The 23,092-nt window shown below is 39.5% G+C and overlaps 1 protein-coding gene across 5 annotated transcripts in view; it reads left to right on the top strand.

Moving 5' to 3' along the window:
- Nucleotides 1-516: 516 nt before the first annotated feature.
- The window catches only part of MLIP (muscular LMNA interacting protein), a 66,247-nt gene continuing 43,671 nt past the window's right edge, over nt 517-23,092 (top strand). For 4 of the 5 annotated variants that reach the window (XM_063313706.1, XM_063313688.1, XM_063313679.1 and 1 more), the window contains exons 1-4: nt 517-1,019; nt 15,862-15,957; nt 18,218-18,586; nt 20,308-21,864. In XM_063313706.1, coding sequence (XP_063169776.1) covers nt 954-1,019; nt 15,862-15,957; nt 18,218-18,586; nt 20,308-21,864 — 2,088 coding nt within the window. In that variant the 5' untranslated portion in view covers nt 517-953. The remainder of the gene's footprint in view (nt 1,020-15,861; nt 15,958-18,217; nt 18,587-20,307; nt 21,865-23,092) is intronic. The other variant, XM_063313715.1, reaches the window with a different exon arrangement.

Genomic DNA, 23,092 nt, shown 5'->3' with positions numbered 1-23,092 from the left:
TTCTGTGCTAGGGAATGGAAGCTGGCATAATCCATACACGGACCTAAATGTATTTCCTTTCTAGGATGTGCCTCTGGAGGGCAGCCTGAAATTTGTGCTTAAATTTACATTCAAAAAGGGAGTTCAGAGATTTGACACATACAGTGCCTCCTGTGAAAATAACTGCTGAATGACATTTCCCTTCTCTTTTAAAACAAATCGTCAGACAAAGCTATTTTACAATACTGCACAGGGAATCGTTGCAAGTAAAACTGGAAAAGAAGACGGTGGCCGGATTATTCAAAAGGGAAGAAAATGGAGGGAATCCCTGTCTTCACATCCTGCAACACTGCAAGCAAACATACTGATAAACAGATATAATCTACCACTTTAGGCAGGTTTTATTACAGAAAAGTAGGGACGTTCTCCAACTTTCTGCCAGACTACTGACCTTCAAGCGTGAACTTTTAAAAAGGATTGGGGAGGTTCTTATGAGACACCATCACTTGTGTGTGTGTGCTGGTGGAGGTGGTGGGAATAGCAATGTGATGTCCCCCTGAGTTACAGTCAATGCTAGAGATGACAAAGAGAGTGAGAGATGCCCAAAGTGGCAGGTGATTGACTGTGGACTTTTACCTCAGGCTCCTATCTCTCAATTTCTTCCAAATTCTCGAGGAAGCTCTAGTGAAGGTGATTGCATGAGCTCCAGGTAACCAAGATTATGCTGCATTTCAACTGATTTGGTGCCAACGGAGCATTTATTGTTCTCTGAAGCCGGCATCTTGCCTTCCTGCCAGAGTTGTGTTTGTGAGTTTTCTAAAGCTATAAATGGAAACCCTGGCTAGCAAGAAATTATCACCCAGGCAGTCTGATACAGTCCGGTCTCACCACTCGAATGTGGGCAGTTGTGGTTTCTAACACCTAGCCAGTTAAGCTACTTCTTTCTGGGATTTGAATCTTTTTCTTGCTGGGAAATGGAGGTAGAAAAATGTAAAAGAGGATCTTCAGCCAAAGTCATTTTGTCCCAAGAGAAGCTGAAGGTAGGATACAATTTTCCTTAGGGTTATTATGCAATATTAAGATACTAGAGGCTGGGAAGAAAAGTAGTTACTATTTTGATACTTCCTCAAGTCAGTGACCTTGATGATTAATAGGTTCAGCAATGGAGTGTTGAAATTAATTATGCTATAATCTTTCAGGAGGGATTATTTTTTATTTATTTATTAATCAAATTTATCACCGCCATTATGGAATTATGGAACTTTTTTGATATTTCTGTGGCTATGAATATTTCAGTTGATAAATCCTAGGTCTGCAGATGCTCAGTGTGTAGTTTTGTCTAAAAATAAAACAATTCTATAATTTACTAAGTCTTACAGTATGCTGCGTTTTATATTAATGGATATGAAATGACCAAGTGAATCATGGAAGAAGCAATAGAGAAAAACAGTTTCATTTTGTTTATGGTACTTCCTGATTACAACTCCAGAGTGAAAAATGGAATTTGCTTATGGCAGTAGTTGTTTCCCCAGGGGCGTGGAGGCGCCATGTTATTCCTGACACTGGAAATTGATAAGCTGTATGAGAGAGGGAGAGAGGGAGAGAGGGAGAGAGAACCTAGCAGTCACTCATACTGAATGACAAATTAGAAATAGTATCACATTCTTGAATAAGAATGCAATAATATTAAAGGCACCAGAGTGATTTGTTTTCTGCTATAAACAGACAACTATGTCTATGTCTGGGCTGCAAGGAATCTGGACAACACTAGATGGCAACAGATGTCAGATAAACAATTCTAACCCTCTGCTGCCATCTACTGGTTGTTTGGCTTTTTGCATTCCAGATATGGTAACCCTGGACTGCTCCTGATGGCACTCTTAAAATTTAGAGTTTACATGTTAGCAAAACTGTTGTCCCTATTTCAATCTTTTAATAGACTCCAAAAATTTAAATATTGGGGAAAATATTAAAACTGAAGTGGCCCATCCCACTTTACACCAGTTCCTCGTTTATGGTGAGCTTTCTCTTCAACTGTTAAATGTTGCCTGGACACCAAAAGCATGCAACTTGCGAGAAATGCATTAGTGGGCAAGCTGGAGGAGGAGGAGATCAGACCATGCATATGCCTCTGGAACCAGGAACTACCAAAAACATTTTCCAAAGAAATAATGTTAAGCAGTATATGAGTGGATAAAGTAACAAGAACTTTTTTAAAAAAAAGATGCTTATTTGTATGCAAACTAACCAAAAGCAGGGTATAATGCTTGCCATTTGTTTATTAGTAACATCAGATGGCATGTGTGAGTGGACCATCTATATATGAACATCACAGATTATATCCCACCATTTAAAAGTTCAATAGTGCTATGAAGTTTTTGCAGGCTGGACACGGTGCATAATTTTCAAGGCCAGTTAAATCATTTCTGCACTCAAGACAGAACATTTCCCAAACTCCTCTCCCCCTATTGACAGTAAACATTATAATGATAATAATAAATCAAATATCCAAGAAGTTATTGTCCTTTGATGACACCTGAAGTAAACTGCCTAAGAATAGCAATCTTATTTTACCTAATGGTAGGGCTGGTCTTTAGTGTACTATAATGAAAAGAAATGTAATGCACGTGTGAACTAGCCCTGAAGAACATTTCTTGCAGTTAGATGCAGCTTTGTCTACAGCAATCACAGTGTTCTTTTCACAGGTCAGAGTTTTAAGCTTCTACCTGGAATGATGCAAACAGATTCCTAGCATTATAAACATCTGAATCTAGATTCTGTCCAGCTTAATATATTTGGTCATGCAGGGCAAGAGATCATTCTAAGAAACACTTAAAATATTAATGCCCACATGATGTTGGACTAAGATTACTGCCCAGAGCATGCCGGTGATATTCAGGCATTGGGTACAGACTTGGTCCCTTTCAAAATTAAGTCTAAAGATAGCAGATAAACATGTTGCTCTCTTGGCCAAAGGGGAAGGTATTCCCCCCCCACCCCCCAATTCTACAAATAGAAAGCAATCTGACTGGCAGTTGAATCTTTCTTCTATTTCAGCAATAGGACAGTGTCCTCAAGAACACCTGACAACAGACGTCTACCTTACAGGGTGTAGGATTGATCAAGATTGTCTGAAATTGCCACCCTACTCTGCCTTATGGCAACATCAGTGGTTCTGACTGAATTCAGAGACTGAATCTCTTGTCCTCAAAGTGAGAGTAGATTTTTCTTGGAAGTAGAATCAGGGTTAACGCTGCATTTCTTAGCCACTTAATCCTATAAAAATGTGGAAAAACTGCAAAATTCTTGGAAATTAAGACTCTTAATACTTGGATTATCAAGGTGCTGCTTCTCTAATGGATGATCATTGTGATGCTTTAATGATCTCTCCTCTGTATGAAGAAAAGTTGCAATCCTTTCATGAAATGTGGCTTTTTCTGATGAGATTCTATTGTTAATATCATACACTATAACCTTTTTTAAACATAAAACTACTATTTCAGTTTTCTCCAAGATGTTGACTTCTAGAATTCCTATTAATCACTAAATCCCAAAGACTACACATGGCATCTTTTGAGATGTGTATTCTTAACAGGCTTTGGAAACTGTCATTTTACTAATTATTAGGAATTCTTGATACCCAATTTATCAGATTATCCCTTTTGCAAGGTGGGGTGGGGGATGGAGTACACATTATTATTTTATAAATTTATTACAATGTATGCCTGAACTTGCCATGCAGACCTTTCTATACTAAATCAAGATTCAGGACAATTTCCAGAAATTGCCATTCTAAACATGTTAACAGTTGACATTTTTCAATAAACAAGCAGAGGTGTGCAGCCTGAGCGTTCAGTCTGAATATTAATTCAAAGCCTCCTTTATCTTTTCTAATGGCCAGTTCTCTTTGTCAACCCTGAAGTGACTCACCCTCCAGGGAAATTAACTCAAATTCAAATTTTGTTACTGCCCATCTGCCCTAAAAGAGGGACTCTTTTAATGGTGATATTTCAATCTCTTTGGGATAATTAGGAACTCACCCGTGGTGAGTAGCTTTTGCTGTCATTATTCCCTACCAGTTGATGGTGTGAGTTCTCTTAAGAAAGAGGAGCCCGACTCTCCATTCAGTTTTTCTCCTCTAGAAATGCTATAAGCTTATCCTTGTTTCTCCCTTGAGACATCCTCCATGCATGTCTCTCTTCTCAAAAGAGATCACGGGAGAAAAGCACACCCAGATTCTTAAACCAGCAGCCATTGGGTACTTCTGCATTTGCTCCCAAATGAGTGCTTCCCATTCTAATCTCTCTTTGGATTCTAAACAAACTTCGTGTCATGATTGCAATTGCTGGGGCAATAATTCCCAGCTTTGCTCTGTTTGAATACTTGGCAACTGAACTTCCCCAATAGAGGCTGGGGTAAAATGAGGGTTAAACCTGAAAGCACCACTCCAAATATTTTCCATCTTTTCTTTGCACTGCATTTTTATGTGGCTAACTAACTGGGTTGGGCTCCCTAGGATGACAGGGGGAGAAGCTGAGGCAGACACTGGTTGGAGATAAGGTTACCATCTGGCACGTCTATCCTAAACATTCAAGACAGCGTGGCTGTTGGGCGCCACCACAAAGGGAGTAGTAAGGAGTTTGTAGTGCTGAGCTGCTGAGCAGCTTATACATACATTTCATTCAAAGCACACATTTCTTGGTGGAGCCAATCTCTGGACTGGGACCAAAAGGTGCAGAATATCAGGGACACCAATAAATCCATCCAAGTTGCTCAGAGTGTATGGCCAGCACTATTCACCTTAAGTGACTAAGTGTGTAGCTACTGGGCAGCTTGCTATAAATATACCACTTCCAGCTTGCTGTTAATTAGCAGCATGAGAACCACAACTTCTTTCTGATTTGGATTAGGAGTGTACAAATCTACCCTTGACCTTTGAAGCCACTCTCCAAAAGTAGGAAGGGTCCAAGACAAAGAACTGGGTGAGACCAGGACAAAAATAAAATGTTATGTTAATTTAATTTAATTTAATTCAAGTTTAATTTTAATATAAGTTAGTATGGTTGCTTTACATGTATTTATAAAGTACCCATTTTCCCACATTAATAATTACAATTCAGGGTCGATGCTTGATGCAGCTCTAATTTAGAAACTTGTATTGTATCCATTCATAGGTAGATAATGTCCAGTGAGCAACTGGTGAAAATGAGATGTCTTTTTCCACATACTTGATTGCACTTGCTCTGTTCCGTTAAGCCCATGAGTTTTGTTCTGAATTATGATTTGAATCCAATCCAAGGCCAGCAGGTTTACATTAGCCTGGTTCATGGATTGTGCTAAGCCATGGCTTTAAGCTGTGCGTGTTGAATAAACTGCAGTTGGCTGGGTTCACATAATTTGCTAGGGCCAAATCCAGCCGCTTTGCAGTTTAATATGATGGATGAATCCAGCCACTGATTTTCAGCTGAATCATAGTTGCCATAAACTTTGGCACCAGTGGAAGAGGACTATCTTCATCTTTCCATCCTGATTTTATCCAGTTGGCCTGATCCAGCAGGGCCCTTTTAAGTTAAATTAACTGATCTAAGGTTATATGGTAGCACTGAAAATCACACATGGTTGCTGCATTGAATCATGTAACCTAAGAGACATACCTCTCCCCCTCCCCCCCCCACACCCCCAAGGATGGGATGACATGATTTAGGGAGTCTAGAGACAAACTTACACCAGAGTATCCTTGAATAGCTTGGCTCTTCTTCATTTTATATGTTCACTGCTTTTCCTGACTTCTATTGCCAAAAATGGCGTTGTGTCCTATTAATGTCTGTCACTGCTGTCTCTGGACAGGCTGATAAGAACATGAACAATTTGCTAGGAACAAGTCTGGCCATTCGAGAACTATTCTCCCTTCCCATTCTTTTCAGGTTTCTGACAATTTAACATTCAAAATATAACGTTGAATTCTATATTAGTTTTGGGGGTGGCAGTGGAGTAAGGCAAAAGACTTTTCAGTTTGATGATGAAGGCACATATGTATGTATATGTATCTATATTTACATCTAGCTATATCATCTGTATGAATGAACTTTCTCTTTGTGTTTTTCCACCTCCCCAGAAATTTTATGTTTGATTCGGACAAAAAAACTCAGGCTCTGAATTTGTCATTGTGAAAGCAGATTTTGAGTAATTTTAATATTAACTCATCTCCAAGGAATGATCAACCAAGTTGATACCTTTGTTTTAAACCCAATTTATGTAATTGGTGTGTATGCTGGGCTTTAGTGATTTTCACACTTGTAATTTACCATATAGCATTTTATAGCATCAACTAGCTATCACTGTGGCAATATATCAGCTAAAAAAGCAGGCTTTATATTACCATGTGATGGCTGAGTGATAGTATAAGGCACTACAAATCACTATTTAGAAATAATCCTTGAGATGCTATGTCTATGGCTCTGAACCTCACTTTCTTATGAATGTGCAAGGTGAGAACTTATTAACCCAACCTTGCATTAATAACAGTGCAGAGCCCTTCTGACAGAGACCAAAAATACCCCATAAATTCTTGACTTACTTAAATCAATTGTTCTTTTACTAGCTGTTACAGCTCAGCTGATGTGGATAAAATAACAGATCTCACAAATCAATTTATGGAGCACCTTTTGTGGGCTAGAGTCATGTACCCCTGCAAATTGTTTTCAGGCAATAGATGGGAAAAATGTTACATATAAATACATGAATCAATGTAATTTATTAATTCAATGTTAATATAATTTAAAATAATCAAATTGGACTTGGATTTTTTTGCCCTTGTCCTACCTACTTCTTGGCATGTAGCCGCTGATACAATATTAGAAGGCCAAATGTGGCTCTTATTCATCCAAAGATGTATATTCTTCATTTAACAGCTAGACACAACTGTGTCTTACTTCTAGCAACTGGACAAGATGAAGTTATTCTGACCTCATGAAATACTGTGCCTTTTTTGGGGAGAGTGGGAAAATGGGAAATAATGTTCATCACCTTTCTATTTATGCTAAAGATTGGGCTCACTGTACATATGCAGACTTGACAAAGGGGGTAAACTGTAATGAAATTGGAGATGCACTAGATGTTTTCTTGTGTTCAACTTTAATTTGTCTAATTAGCTGCCTTAAGCACTCTTCGTTAGAAAAAAGGTCTGATATAAATTTGTAAATAGGAAATTCTCACTGGGCGTTGGAAAGTAGAAAGAGCTATTTGCTGTAGTTTTCTGTTCCTTGCTAAAAACTCAGTTGAGTTGTCAGGCCTTCAAGTAAATACAGAGGTATTTCTGAGGAAGAAATAAGAAAACCCAACTGTAAGTCTGAGCATTAATTCAGAGAATTGTGAAAAAAATCTTGAAATATTCAGTTAAGAGATAATGAGCAAGAATTCTGAAATAGAAGTCAACTTTTTTGTAAATGATGATGATTCCACTATAGTGATGAAGCAGAAACTGTTCTCAGGGCAGGAATTCCTTCCAGAAGGTCTGGCCTCTGTGAGGGAGAATAAGCAAGAGGGGCCTCAAAAGCAGTAGGGTTTCTCTGAAGTCAAATCCAGAGTGAGGGGCTTTGTTGCCTTGTATATCCTCATCCAATGAGGAAGTCATGGATGGATAAGCAGGGATGCACATGGAATCCATAGATCTCATCTCTTTGTTGGTTCTTCCAAATGTGGAAGAAATTATTCTCCATTCTTTCTGGAACATCCAAAACTAATATTTTCATTGTTAATCTCAGACAGGCTTCAGACCAACAATATTTTCACTATGCAACCCCAACCAATCTCAGAAAACATTTAATATGAAAACTAGGATGGACAGATCCATCTATTTTTGGACCAAGCCACTTTGCATGCATTCATTCCATCCCAATATTTTTGTCATCGATCTTTAAAAATCTGAATGAAAATTCTGATTTTTTAAAAAATGAATGTGTCTAGAAAAAGCATTTATTGTACATACAAATTCAAACACTGGATTGCTTAAAATGTTTGATCCTAAAATGCCTTTTTGAATGGAAAGTTATATTACAAAATATGGCAAAGCGTGAAATCCAAAGAATAATTCGTTTCCACTTATATTTGGCATGTATGGATTTGGTCAGTTCCTATCAATGTGCCTGTTGATGGCTGACTTGTCTGAGTGCCAAGCCTCCAGGAATTCCCTAGCATTTTTGGATTTAGCTTGGTCTAGGATGCTCACAGTTTCCAAGTTGAAAGTATGGTTCAGTCTGTCTATGTGTTGTGAGATAAAGGAGTTTTTATCATGTCTTCTGACTGCTAGTTGGTGTTCATGGATGCGATCTGCTGGTCTTCTGCCTGTCCGTCTTACATAGTGGCTGTTACAGTCCTTACACTGTATGTTGTAAATAACTCACCTTTTTTCTTCTTGAGCTACTGGGTCTTTTGGTTTACTTAAGATGTTTTGGAGGGCTTTAGTTCCTAGATGCTCACAGTTGGGAAACTGTGAGCATCCTAGACCAAGCTAAATCCAAAAACTCTAGGGAATTCCTGGAAGCTTGGCACTCAGACAAGTCAGCCATCAACAGGCACATAGAGGTAAACAACATTTACATATCTTCCAAAAGAGACAATAAAAAACCTAAAAAGGAAACAAAAAGACCAGAACACCTCCTTGCCAGCAATCACCATCCAGATAAGCAAAGATCAACACCAGACAAACAATCAAACAGTAAACAATACCCTAATCAAGGAACTACCAACTCAGTAAAACGACTGAGCACTAAACAACAGCCTAATCAAGGAACTACCAAGGAGAGAGCAACACCCCCACCAAGACAGGCAGGGCAAGCTACTGTATATCAATAGAGAGCAAACCCAACTCCCTTCTAGCACTGAAGGTGTTTCCTAGTCTGGCAATGAAACGTCTGCAAGAAAACAACCAAGCTCAGAGAGCACCAAGGACTCCACAGGTCAACCCTGAGCTATAGATAGTCTCTTCTATTGGTAACATTATGTGTGTTTGTGTGTACATACAGTATGTATACACACACACACACACTTACATATAGTTTGAACTTCCCTACCAAATTATTGGGCCAAATCCTTGTAAGCCATTATCATTATCATTATTATTATTCATTATCATTTATTATATTTGAATTGGAAGGATAATGGTGGTAAATAGCAGTTCTATGTTAGTATGATATTATCGGTCGCATTAAATTTGCTGTCCTTTCCAATTGACTACATAGGCAGAATTGGCATATTATCATATGCTCTGTATGGTTAAGTTACCTCTCTCCTCTTTCCATCACTAGGAGCCTCCAAGGAAACATTAAAAAAAAAAGAGGGAAGCTCTTCCTGTGGATCCTAATCTTTTCACAAGACTGCTAGAAACATGACAGTTTCAGGAGAAGCAAAATCTCATTCTCATATGGTGCTCTCAGGATAATCCAATCACAGATTTGGAGATTATTTTTTCCTTTTCACAGCTGCACAGTTCAATGCCATCAGTGAAGGCCACTACACTTTATTGCAATCAGCATTTATGAACCAACCCAGTGTAACTAAAAGAGCAAAGTTGGTACCTCATTATTTCATTGTGATGATTGGCTTTCCAGTAGCTTGAGGACCCCCTGGCTTGTCCACAATTTCCAGCCCCATTTATTATTTACTGCTTTGTTAGATGCAGATCTTACTTCTCTTCCATGAGATTAAGGCAGTATACGCAGCTCTCCCTCCCTCCATGTTTGTATCAAGTCTGTGCATGTGGGAAATTGGTGTCTGCTCAATTTGGGTCAGAGCTTGTTGTCTAAACTCAGTAGATAATAAACAAATCTTTGGGCAAATGCATGCTAAAAGCATTGCCTCAATGGCAATAGACATGATGGTCCATTCTAATAATTAATATAGCAAATTGCAGTTTGTTTGTTTATTTATTTATTTATCAAATTTTTTATCACTGCCCATCTCCTCTGCAAAGGAGGGACTCTGGGCGGTTTACAATAAAAGTTATTAAAATGTTAGATGTTCTGAGTAATACTTCTGTTTAAATTACTTTCAGATAAGTTTCACCCAGTCCACTTATGGTTCTTTCTTTAAATTATAGCTTTTCCTAGTACATCTTCAGCTCTAGAATAAACACCAAGTCAGAAATATAACATTTTTATTGACAGTCTTTTTGATTTCCCACTGACGCCATTTTCAATTATTTCTTCATAAATGATCCAAATAAGTCCCTTATTATTTTGATCTTTTGTCAGTGATAATTCAACAGTGGGTCACATGTTTGATCAAATAATTGGAGATGATAAAACAGTTTCAAAGGCAGGCTGTTTGCCTTCGAAAGTTGTGATTGCGGCCTACCCATTCTTCTCCATTTCACTTGGTTGATAACGTGTAGCTTGCACATGGATTCCAGACAACAGTCTTCCGTGTTCAAGGAGCTATATAGGAACTATTTCTCTGTGGTCCCACCCTACACAGCTGCACTGTATGTTTAAGAGACTGAGAAACCTGCTGCTTTCACTTGGATACTTAAAACACTCAAAAAGTTCCTTTAGAGCAAGATGAATGCTTGAATGGGGTCATTCAACACAGTAGAAACTTACCATTGAACTAATTCCAGGTAGGGATGATTCCTGACCAGTAATCAACTCCTCCTCCAAAACTTTTGCTCATTCAAACCAGTCTAGAGCAATGAATGAATAAATGCAACAATCTAGCTGAGACTTCAGGTGAGTTTTGTGCACACTGAATACTTTCGTCTAGATTTTACAGCTTTCTTTAACTACTGTGCAGAACAAAAGGATCTGCAGTGTTAAAGAATTACCTGTTCATTCCACTTGAAGGGTAATTGTACAGACTTATTCAGCATGCACAAAACTCACCTGAAGTCTTGGCTGAATTGTTACATTTATTCATTCATCGTCACCAACCCTCTCTCTGCCACCTTTCTTTTTAAAGTGCTGGGAAAGCACTTAAAGATGGGCTGGAGTCTGTAAATTATAAAATATTTAGCTAAGAAAGAGAGGAGACAATCAGTGATACATACTGTAATTTAAGGGGAGAAGAAATGACTTACATTATATTACCATTTTTCACCCTCTTTTCATCAAAAGGAATCTCAGATTGGGTTTATCTTTCAAAACAAACGAAGGACTTCTTTTGCTTGCTATGGCCTGTTTTTAGCTGCTTATGTTTTACGGCCATTTACTGTAATGCATCTCATGAAAGTTAACTTTATGAGATGAGCACAGTATCTTAATGAGCATTGGTGAGCACCTAGCTGAACTTGGCTGAGCTTGAAAAAGTCAATCAGAGTTGGATGTGATTATTACTGCATTTCCAGGGATCCACCAGGAAACATAAATTTAATTTTTCAGTTTGAATATTCTAGCATTGAATAAAGGCTGCTGTGTTACGGGACATGTGATGTCCAGAATTCATAGAATTTCTCTTCCCGAACTGCCACTATCTCATGCACAAAATATGCTCTCCGTTTGCCATTCTTCTATATATATAAAACTTCCTTCAAGTCAGTGTTGACTCCGGGCAACTGCCTGAACAAGTCCCTGCAGTTTTCCTGGCAAGATTTTCTGAAGTAGTTTGCCATGACCTTCTTCCTAGGGCTGAGAGAGAGTGACTGGCCCAAAGTCACCCAGCTGGCTTTGTGCCTAAGGTGGAACTAAAACTGACAATGTCCTGGTTTCTAGCCTGGTGCCTTATCTACTAGTCCAAACTGGCTCTCAGTGGTCTGTTGGTAATGTCTAAATTGAGTTACTGGACAAAAGAACTTGTAAATTAAAAAACAACAACAAATCATTAGAAGGGGAACACACTTATTTATACATATCTATCTACATGCCTCTATCAACCATAAGAAGTTGTTTCCACATAGCAGAGAAATACTCATGGAGTCTTAGGCATCCTTCAGAGTCCTTTCTCCTTGACAAGCATAATAATCAAGGTTGGGAAGATGAAATATTATTTTTTATGGGCAGGGCTTAGCCATTTGCAGTTCAGTCATCTGGAATTTTTGGCATAGTATTCACTAAACCATATGAAAACTTTTTCCAGGAATAAGTAGATTCATTGTACTCAAATGCAGTATGTTTTGCATTAAGATGACATATGGTTTAATAATGGTTTAATAAGCAACACCCTCTAACATCTCTTGACTTTAGAAAGCAGCCACTTTGCTTTAACAATGGCACATTTTAGCAGCAGGAAAATTGGACAAAGAGAACATTTATGTTCTAGATGCTTCTTGTGCCCACATAAGCTGCCTACTCTCCAAATATCTCAATAAAGGAATTTCACTTGTGACTGGAAAAAGTGCTCTTTCTCTAAACCCAGTGCCCAAATTGGCTTCAGGTTGTGGATGGTTTCTGACCTTGGGGGTTTCTGACCTTCAAACCAGCAACCCATGCAATGCGGAGAAAAGAGTGGGGGACAAGAAGGAGTTGCTTTACAAAGAACAGGTATGATTTTTAAGGAAGATATTGTTGCATTTTGTATCCCTCAAAGATTCTGTAGGACTAGATATCTGTTACAGGTATTCGCTGTGCGGCATGATTTTAAACTGCAACGACTACTCTGAAGCCATGGTCATGTCTATGGCAAATTAGAAGTGTAGAATATATAATCTAAGATGGTTGACTTATCTGCAAGATATTTAGAGATGTCAGGAACACTTTTTAGTTGTGGACTATGAAACTCAGAATAGTTTTTGGGATTACCCAAAATAGAAGCCATCTGAATGAGCCGGTGAAGTATAAATTATTGTAGCATGTGGGCCTGATCTATTCATAGGTCTGTGAAATCCTGGATCAGTTGTGGAACTGTAAATATCACAGATTAGTTAGCAAGTATGATGTATGCAGGGTTCAAAGCCAAACTACACGATCAAAAATGTCAATTGGTACAGCTCTCTGGGGAGTGTTCCATTTTAGAAGGCACAAACTCCCATATGTTAACATTTGCCTCCACTGAAACAACAACCCCAACCCCAATTTATAGATAAATTGTTCCTAATGTGGAAGTCTTTCAGTTATGTTTCCCACTAACTTCTGCTGTAGAAGTTTCATACTATAGAACTTCTACTAACTTCATATAGACAGGTGTTTGTTTATTTTTACAAACAGGATCATAGACTGGTTGAATAAACTAAACATGGCTCTCCTTTGCACATATAGCTGGATGAGTATCAAGATTTTGTAGGAATAAGGTATCCTGAGTGAGTTCAGCAGGTGGCAATACCTAGCTGTTGTTGTCTGGGTTTGGCAGTTAAGTAGGGACAAGCCTTCTTAGCCTTTGGAAGAGGGACCACCAGGAAATGCCATGAAGGTATGCTAGTTGTTAGAAAACATCCCAGAAGAAGGCGATGAGAAAGTATTCCATAAGTGCCAAGAAAATGGTAGGGTTAGGTTATGTCCATGTAGTTGCCAGATTTGATTATGTGCCATCTAGTCATTGTCAGCTCTTAGTGACCACATAGACAGATTTTCTTCATGACGATCTGTCCCTCACTTGGTCTTTCAGAGTCTTTCCTTTGCCTTAAATGCCTTTTAATGCAATATTCAGGAATGTCACCTTTTAAAATCTGTTAGTTTAATGTGCTATAGGGGTGGAGCGGGCGGTACGTTTACTATCTATGAAATTATCGGGAACTTGACATGGGTAGGAAATCCACACACATTCCTCAAATAACTATACTGACAAGTCATTTTTATATGCAAAGGAGCCTTAGATGCCATTCTCTCCCAGTGAGTAAAGTGCTCTTGCATACACCTTCTTCAAGAATGCACACTCCACATGCTTCTGCGAGTATCCCATGCAATCCTTTCAAGAATGGCTCCTCTGTATCGAAAGCTCCAAGGGGCATTTCTGAAGGAAAAGTGCTGCCTCTACTCCTACTGGGTGCTTTCCAAGTGACTCACTTCTGCTCCGTATAGTAATGTGATGTCCTAGGCTATAGCCTCACTTGGTACTAAGACTGATTCAGTGAGTGCAGTGGGCAAAGAGAGGCTGTGCTTCAGTAAATGTACTATTCTTGAAGGCATCTTTCATCAACATGGAATTCCTTCAGATTACAACTCATGGAATTCCATGCTGATTGGGAATTCTAAGAATTGCGCTCCGGATCCATTGAGGGAATTCCAGGTTAGTGCAGGTGCCCCTGAAGTAAACAAAGAGATCTAGTTGGATTCCTCTGAAATTCCCAGGGAAGGGGGCAGTAATATTTCTAGGGCTGGGATCAAATATGTCAGTAACTTAGTGTAATTGAGGCAGAATGGCCAGGCTTACACATTACCCTGAGCTAAAAACCGTGGTTTCTCAACCAGGGTTCTGTGGAACCCTAGGGTTCCGTGAGAGGTCACTAGGGGTTCCCTGGGAGATCAAAATTTATTTAAAAAATTATTTCAAATTCAGGCAACTTCATATCACAGAGGTAAGTTTCATTCTTTATTTTTACTTTAAGAACACTGTTAATGCATATATGCAGGCCTACACGTGAAAGGAGTATAATAATTCTGTAACTTGCAGCCTATATTTGAGCCTGAATGTGCAGGGGTTCCCCAAAGCCTGAAAAAAATGTTAAGGGTTCCTTCAGGGTCAAAAGGTTGAGACAGGCTGGTTTAACAAGCTAAGGTGGCTGGTTCACATGACATGTTAAACAAACAAACAAACAAACAAAAAACATATTATAGCTGATACCTTCTGGCCCATATGATAGGATGTGGATTCTCAAACTTTCTGTCCTTAAGGCACACTTGGGTGGCAGATGCAGACAGAATCAGGCCACGCAACAATTATCTTTATGAGGGGAATATTTATTTCAATGTTCCTTATGATTCTTGAAACAACTTTTAAGCAGCTTTCACACAGTTTCAGGAATTCAGTCCGTAATTATTTTCTCTCTCTTATCATCCATCTGGAAGCAAGTTGGTGGGGTCTTAAGGAAGTTCTAGTATAAAAGAAAAACTTTTAAAATCACTTTTTCTTGGAAGTACAAGTGAGCAGCTGAGCAGGAGAGTATCTGTATGGTAACTCAGTTTAAAATCTCAATGTTTAGTGTCATGTGTCTATGAAGTTTGTGGTACTTGATCTATAATCAGCATTTCTTGTTCTGAGAATTGCCTTGATCAATTTGAATAAAAATATAATAGTCAGTATTTGGGAGCTGATTTTTCTTTTGCTAAATCTCATTGTGATCTTGAATTGGTTCTGATTATGTAACCTCAACTCTGAAATTGCCATCTTTTAGGGGATAATATAAGCATCTAACTGAATCCCCCCTTTTCTAATAGCATAGAAACTCTATGTGCACTGCAATCTAGACTAGCGTTGCCAAGTGACTCATTCCATTTTGTCTAATATGCTGCCAAAGAGAAAAGTAATGGAGGATTTGGTGGGTAGGTGGATTCAAAGATGCTTCTCTGGACTTGTCAATTCTAAGCTTTTCTAAATACGTTTTACAGCACCAAAATAATGTTGTCTTTGTTAGTTTTACATTCCATCTTTCATTCAGGACCTTATGGTGGCATATGTAGAGTTCTTCCCTCCCAACAAGCCTGTATGGTAGGTTGGGGTGAGAGAGATCAACTGCTCTGAAGTCACCCAGTGAGCTTCTGTGGCTGAGGGTGGACTAGAATTGGGGTCTCCCTACTGCAACATTATAAGTCCCTTATGACTATCCAAAAGTCAACATAAATTGATGGGTATTTACAGTAGAATAGTCAAAATCAGAGCCTGACTTCCCTTAATTCTTCGTAGAAACTCTTCTACAGCACTGCAATATCTGTTGGGTGATTTGATACAGGCAGGCCACATGGCTTGATTTTATATTCTTTGTTCAATATGCTTGTTATACAGTATCTGTATCTATTGTAGGTTCCTTTGGAACCTGGATTTCTTGGGTTCACCTTTGTCCCCTCATATGGAAGACTGCCAACTCAATGCTACCTTGCTGACTGCACAAAATTTTGTGTGAGTATTGCAGAAGTGTCTGAGTGTAAGAGGTTTAAAAAAATAAGTTTTTCTAATTTATATATTAGCCTTTGTCTCAGTTGTTTAGAGTGAGGAGGAGAGAGAATTATTTCAAAATATGCCTAGCTTGGAAATAAAAGGTTGGGTCCAATAGGAAGAAAAGTATTTTCAGACTTTCTTGTCACAGCAGATAGCAGCACCTTACGGAGCTCAAGAAAAGCAGAATGGACCTGGTTAGTATGAGAATGTGACACCACCAGGATATCCGAGGGCTGTAGGCTAGGCTAGGAAAGTTTTAAAAAAGCACCTCAGAAGAAGGAAATGGTAAATCCATATTGTTCCCAAGAGAAACTTCATTGATCTCTATAGGTAGTTACCAGAATTGAGCTCAACTCATGGAAATCTTTACATTTCTACTTTGCAACATTATGGGATGCAAAGCAAGTGTCTGTAACAGTAGTATGGGATTATGAGAGTACAGAAAGTCCCCAGAAACCAAAGGATAGACCATCTAAGTCAATTCACCAAATTCGTTTTGGGGCTTTCAAACCTGATAGATTATATGTGGTAGCAAGCTCTGGCCTAAAGTAAACTGTGTGTTTCTTCCCGTGTCTGAAGTAAATTGAAGCATGCATGATTCCAGCTCTATATCTGAGATTAAAATGTGCACTTGTTCACCAGAAGAGAATATCTGTGATGGCCCAGGAAGGTTCAAGAACTGGACATTGATTCTAAAAACCTCAAATATGCAAAGTGGCAAAGAGAATCTAAACAATGAGCCAAGCCATTTAATTTTAAAGACATAGCTACCAGTTACCTTCCTTTTTTCCTTTAACGTTAAGAAGGAAACCAGTTTAGGTTGGACTAGTATAATGGAAGGGATACTAGACCCCATTGAACCAGCAGTCCACTCTGCCTCAGTCCCTTCCTGAAGCTTTTATTTCCAAACAGTGATCCATTAGACCAGTGTTTCTCACCCTTGACAATTTTAGGATGAATGGACTTTGACTCCCAGAATTCCCCAGCCAGCCATCTTTTCCCAGAAAGTCCATACATCTTAAAGTTGCCAAGGGTGAGAAACACTGCTTTAGACCATTTTAATGATTAATATAACTTGTGGGTGAAGGAGTCCAATCCAGTGGGATCAAGATACCTATGCTAGTCTCCCAATGTATGCTGGATTCTTTATATTTTGGAATAAAAAGGAAAGGAAGACAACACAGTTGCTAGCTAAGATACAGCTTGGCCCAGCAGAAGGCCTGGGAAATGGTATGTAGAGAGAGCAGGCAGATTCAAGGGCCGCTGGCCAAAACAGAAAGTTAAATAAGGACAAAGGTGATCGGCAGCCAAACCCAAAACATCCAGCACTGAGGAAGAAGGATAGCCTTCCCTACGCTGGTTTCCTCCAGGCTAACACTATTCCCAGGAGGAGGGGACGTGTGGATCCCTTAATATATAAAGATGAAACCTTCTGCAATCTGCCAAGTAATCTGAATGTCTTTCTTGCCATTTTTGTTCTTATGTTATTGAAATACAACCTCCCCAAGCAAGAGGAGGGATTCTTCAACAAGTGCAAGATGCAGAACAATTAAATATATATTTTATTCTAGGATTTATCTTGTAAGGGTCCCAGGAATATATATGTTGTTTAAATACAACCTGAACTGTTTTGAGCCACAATGGTTTCCTTTACAAGCAAAACCTGCAGCTGCAAATTCTTTGTTTTGTCTGCTAGAGAATGTTTTGGTTTGAAGCCCTTTTTCCTTCCATACCTACAGGGCTTTGCCCCAGATTTGTCCCTCTGATAATCATGGGAGTCCTGGCAGTTTCCACAGCCAGAATCCCCAAGGCCCTTGTTTTTGAAATGCTTTGCATTCTCTTCTGCCTAGCTGCATCTGTTCCAGATTTCTGCATTGTCCTGGATATTGAGTGAACAATTCCTTCCAGTTTTGTCTTCTGTGTCATTCAAAAAGGACAAGAAATTGATAGCATCTCTAGCCTCGGTCCTCAGACAGACAATGCACTTGTGAAACAGGATGGAGATGGTTGGTAAAAACCACATTCCTTCAATAATTAATTCCCTCAGTTCCCCACACATACTGCACAAAAACATACTGTTTTTTCTCTGATACTTCTTATTTGTCCTGCTAATGTTTTCTGTAGGAATTTTTAATTCATTGTGGGCAAGGAGAGAAACTTAGCAGAAGATAGTACTGAACCATCTCTCTCCCTCCCTCCCTCCCTCCCTCCCTCCCTCCAGAATGAAGTAATTGCTGAAACAAAGGAATTGGAGAAGCCATCTGCCATAGGAAGTGGAAACAAGGGAACTGGTGAAGCTGCCAGCTGGCCCAACAATAAGCACAAGCCTTTCAAATGCAAGGAAGATAAGGCAGAGGGAGGGAAAATGGACGGGAATGATCTTTTCAAAGCTGAGTTTGTTCTCATCACAGACTCAGATGAAGATACAAAAGCCATTCTAGGCAATGGCTGCGGACATGAAAGCTCCAGGATTTTAGCTGCATCCCACGTGACTAGTGGTGATGAGTGGAAAGGACAGGGGAATGTGCCACAGCTGCCACAAAACACTGACCTTCCCTGCAGTTCAGCCAGTCAACAGAAACACTCTCAGGTAATGCCCAGAGTCACTTGCTGAGATGGGCGGCTATACAAATTGAATAAATAAATAAATAAAAATAAAATATTCTTCCATTTCTGCATGTAGATGAAAAGAGAAGTGATTGCACTTGTTAGGGAAGCCTGTTTTATTGTGTTGCTCTTCAGCATTGATCCCTTCAGGATGTAGCAGCTTCATGCCTGGATGGTTGTCTTCTGTGGCTGATGGGAAAAGGTGGGAACTGAATGCCAGCATATGTCTATATGCCGGTCACAGCCAGGAGAAAAGAGAAGCGCTGTATTTTACTACTGGTTTGGAATTTCAGTGGGACTTCACAGCTGTGAAGAATAGTAGATTGTTGCCATACTTCAGGAAAGGAAACATTCTGACCTATGAGCAGGCCACACGCACACACTCACACACACACATCTGTACAAACTTCTGAGAGCTGCAGTAGGCATGTACCGGCTTGCTTTGGCTAATGCTTTTGCCTCTTTGGGGTGGGTGGGGGGGCTTCAAAGGAGGAAATTTATGGGTTCTGCCTCACAGGTGGTTAGTCCATCCATTTCCATACTTATCTTTCATTAAAACCATCAAAACCTGTGCCCCTTAAAGTTGGCAATTTCACCACTGATCAGCAGCACAATCTGGGATTCTCTAGAAGTAGGGGGCCACATTTATTTATTTATTTATTTATATCAATGTATATGGCCGCCCATCCTGCTAAAGGTGACTCTTGTCAGCTAACAATGATAGCTACTGATAATTGTAAACAACATGATGGCTAAAGAAATGTTGTGTCTGAATCAATACCGGGCCACAACCAATATCAAGATGAGCAGATTATTGCAAATGGAACTCATGAAGTCATAGAAGGCTCTTTTCTAATTTCCTATTGCCCTGAGCAATGGCAATGACACATGGATTATCCTATGTAAATTACTTTCCCATAATGGGTTGCAGGTAATTGGTATCTAAAAGTATTTTGCTAGTTCTGATAGGAAACTCTTGAGGATCCTCTATGTTTTCACTGAAACCAATTAAAAAAAAAAGATTAGCCAAGACAGAGTAAGGAACATGCCCATTTGCTGATCAACTTCTTTGGAATGTATGCATGAGAAGCTGTGTGTGCCACTGACTGCAGCTATTTGGCTAAATCGAAGGGCCATCTTACAGAAGGGCTAGAAGGGCCATTTCGGTTTATCTCTTAGAGTTGTTTTTATTTTTTATTTTATTTTATTTTTATCCCACATTTATTATCTTTATAAATAACTCAAGGCAGTGAACAAAGCTAATGCTCCTTCCTCCTTCTATTTTCCCCACAAGAACAACCCTGTGAGGTGAGTTGGGCTGGGAGAGAGGGACTGGCCCAAGGTCACCCAGCCGGCTTTCATGCCAAAGGCAGGACTAGAACTCTCCTACTACATCTGATTGGCTCTTGGGCTGAGGGGGCGGGACTGGCCCAAGGTCACCCAGCCGGCTTTCATGCCTAAGGCGGGACTAGAACTCTCAGCCTCCTGGTTTCAATATGATTGTGCAACAGACACGGGAAACGGATAATTTCATTTGTGCAAATAAAAGTAGACATGAATAGTTTAATACTAAATACCAGACCTTTAACAACTCACCCTGCTATTTAATACTGGAAATTAAGACAGTCACTCTTCCAGTTAAAGAACTCAACAGGCGTTGCAGTTTTGATTCTAATCTTTCTTCTTTTTCTTTTCCCCCTCCAGTTAACCTCTCCTCTGTCTACCTCTGATCACCTTTTCCATAAATCACCTGCTGCTCCTTTACTTTCTACAACTAATCTGAAAGTAGAACATGAACAGGCTGTTCCAGGCCTTCAGGCTTCTTCTCAGCAAGAATCTCATAGCCAGTGGCGGTCTGCAAATGGATCCTGCATACACCAGACATCCACCTATTCCCAGTCTACTACTTCTTCTTCCAGTTTACCGTCCTCCATACTGAAAATACCTCCTTTCCCTTTTGACAGCCATGCAGATAGTGCTCAGTTATCCAGCAATGTTCAGACTCACAAACTTGAAAAGGAATTCACCCCATTGCCACCATTATTAAGCAAGGACTCCTGTCCTCCTTCACAGGTTCCCACTTCAGCAGATGCTCTTCAGAGCTCTCCGGCCTATTCTCCTCTTCCTTCCAAGAAACTGGCCCCATGGCCCATGGCTCCGATTTATATTACAACACATGTATTATCACCAAGTCCCAACCAACTGCCACCTTCTCTACACGGTTCCTCTTCAAATATATATAATGTAAACAACCCCTGCAGCCAAATGTCATCACGTGGGAATCTGGCAGTGTCTGGAATTAAATCTCCTCTTCCAACTAGACTCCCTCTCTTGACTGCTATTCTGAAGTCAGGGTCTTCTCCAAAAAGGCCATTTTCTCCTGCATCTTGTCCTGCCACTTTTTCTCCCAATTCCTTAGATTCTTCAACTCTGGCAATTGAGCAGAAATTTAAATCTACCCCTCCCACTCCCAAGAAATCTGCTTCATATTTTTCCATCAGGTCAGATTCCCCATACCAAGACGAAGGTCACCTTTCAGTGTTTTCTAATGCACCAAGCCATATGATGTTCTCCTCAAAATCCAGTCCTACCCTTCAAACTTGGTCTCTGTCCCCTAAAAGGACTCTGGATACCAGGGCACGTTCCCCTGACAAATTGCGTCCTTTGTCACCCACAATTTCCTCCTATAGAAAAACAGTTGTATCTCCTCTGTTAAAACCCAAACTGACCAATTTTTCCTTACCTCCCCATGTGCCAAGACAAGGGGCACTCAAAACACGAGAGCCTGAAAAGTCTACAAAAGTACACACCTGCTCTCCCACTTTCACTGCCAAGTCCTATCCAGTGCCAACCCTTGCTGTCAACCAAAGGGACACTATCTCTCCCACAGCACAAAAAGTGTCTTTCTCTCCCACTCCTGTGCATTCTGGTAATCAGCCTAAAGAGTATTTGCTACATGTCTCTGCAAAGGACCGAGATATGAATTCATCAACTCATTGGCCTTTTTGTCACCAAGATTCAACATCGTCCATTCCTCCGGGCTGTAATATCAACTCCCCTTTGCTTCAGACACATGCATCCCCTCTTCATTCAAACTTCAGAGCTTGTCCCCCCTGTTCAAGAAGCAAGACCCCAACAGTAACACCACACAGATCCCTGGCCCGAAAGCATTCTCCTTGCTCACAGTTGTCAAGATCAAGGGAGACTAGCTCACCGCTATCCTTTTCCTTGCCTTCTGATTGTGAGAATAAGACTCCTAAGGTATCTATTTGGTCGCTTGTTTCTGTTCCTTTAATCCCTTTTCCAATTTTGTTGCAGAAAAAATGGTGCCCAAAGAAAGGAAAACTGTGAATATAGAGACATAATAATTATTGCATTGTTAATGTTTTCACATCCAACAAAACATTAGAAATGCAGTAATAAAACATTTCCCAAGCACATTGGTTCCATGGATACATCCAAAATGATTTCATCATATTTTAATGGGGAGGTTCATATATGCTAAAGACATTTATGGCAATTTGGATATGTATGGATCTCTGTATTAGTAATGCTTAAATTCCACATCTGACTGACAGACAGTTCTAAATTGCCAAAATAACTCTTTTAATATGTTCACAGCCTGGGATAGTGATCTTTCAGCATGCTTATAAAGTTTCAGCTTTATTAAAATTTCACAACCAGGCAAGATATACAGAGATCATTTCTCTTTCTTTCTCTGTTAGTATTTTGTTCATGCGAATTTGACAATTTCAATTTGTGTTCATCAGTAAAAGAAAGAACCAATGGAATTGTACTGGTTTAATTCATTTAAGTATGTTGCACCCTCATTTTCTGGGACAGGCCTTGTTGACTGCTGCTTCATGTAGCGCTATGCTTCAAGTCTGTGGTAACAATGGGCTAGTTTGAAGTTCCTGTCAGTCAAAAACAGTGACTGCTGTTGGTGGGAATTAACTGTTGCGAATGATTCATGAAAATACTTAGAATTCAGTAAGACATCAGTTCTATTACTGGTTATAAATATTTACATAAAATCAGTTCTCTATGTAAATCAAGCATATGCTATTTGGTGATAAATCACATTTATGAAGACTGCTAATAATTGCATCCTATTCTTGCATTCATCCCCATCTGTAAAGGATGTTTTTGCATTACATTTGAGCCAAATTTGCAGATACAAATGTCTCTTTCACCCACACAAACAACTCATCTTTCCAGTTAGAATATAGAAAGTACCAGCATGCAGCTCTCTCAAAAGTGATTTCAGAAATCACTTTTCTGCAATGTAGTGATTTGGCATTGACTGCTATTCCATTCCGGTGGATCTGTTTTGTAGATTGTTAAAGCTTTAATTGTACCTTGATACAGGAGCTCCACAACACTGTGGAGTGTTATGGACAGCATATAGGATGATTAAAATTATAATATGGGGGAACAGTTAACTTTCAGTTTTAATAAAGTCACTCCAGGCAACAACAGGTTCCCTGAG

The sequence above is a fragment of the Candoia aspera genome, chromosome 1, assembly GCF_035149785.1.
Source record: "Candoia aspera isolate rCanAsp1 chromosome 1, rCanAsp1.hap2, whole genome shotgun sequence".
In the NCBI taxonomy this organism is placed as follows: domain Eukaryota; kingdom Metazoa; phylum Chordata; class Lepidosauria; order Squamata; family Boidae; genus Candoia; species Candoia aspera.
Note: the sequence above shows the minus strand (reverse complement) of the source record. Positions and strands in the feature narration are given on the sequence as shown.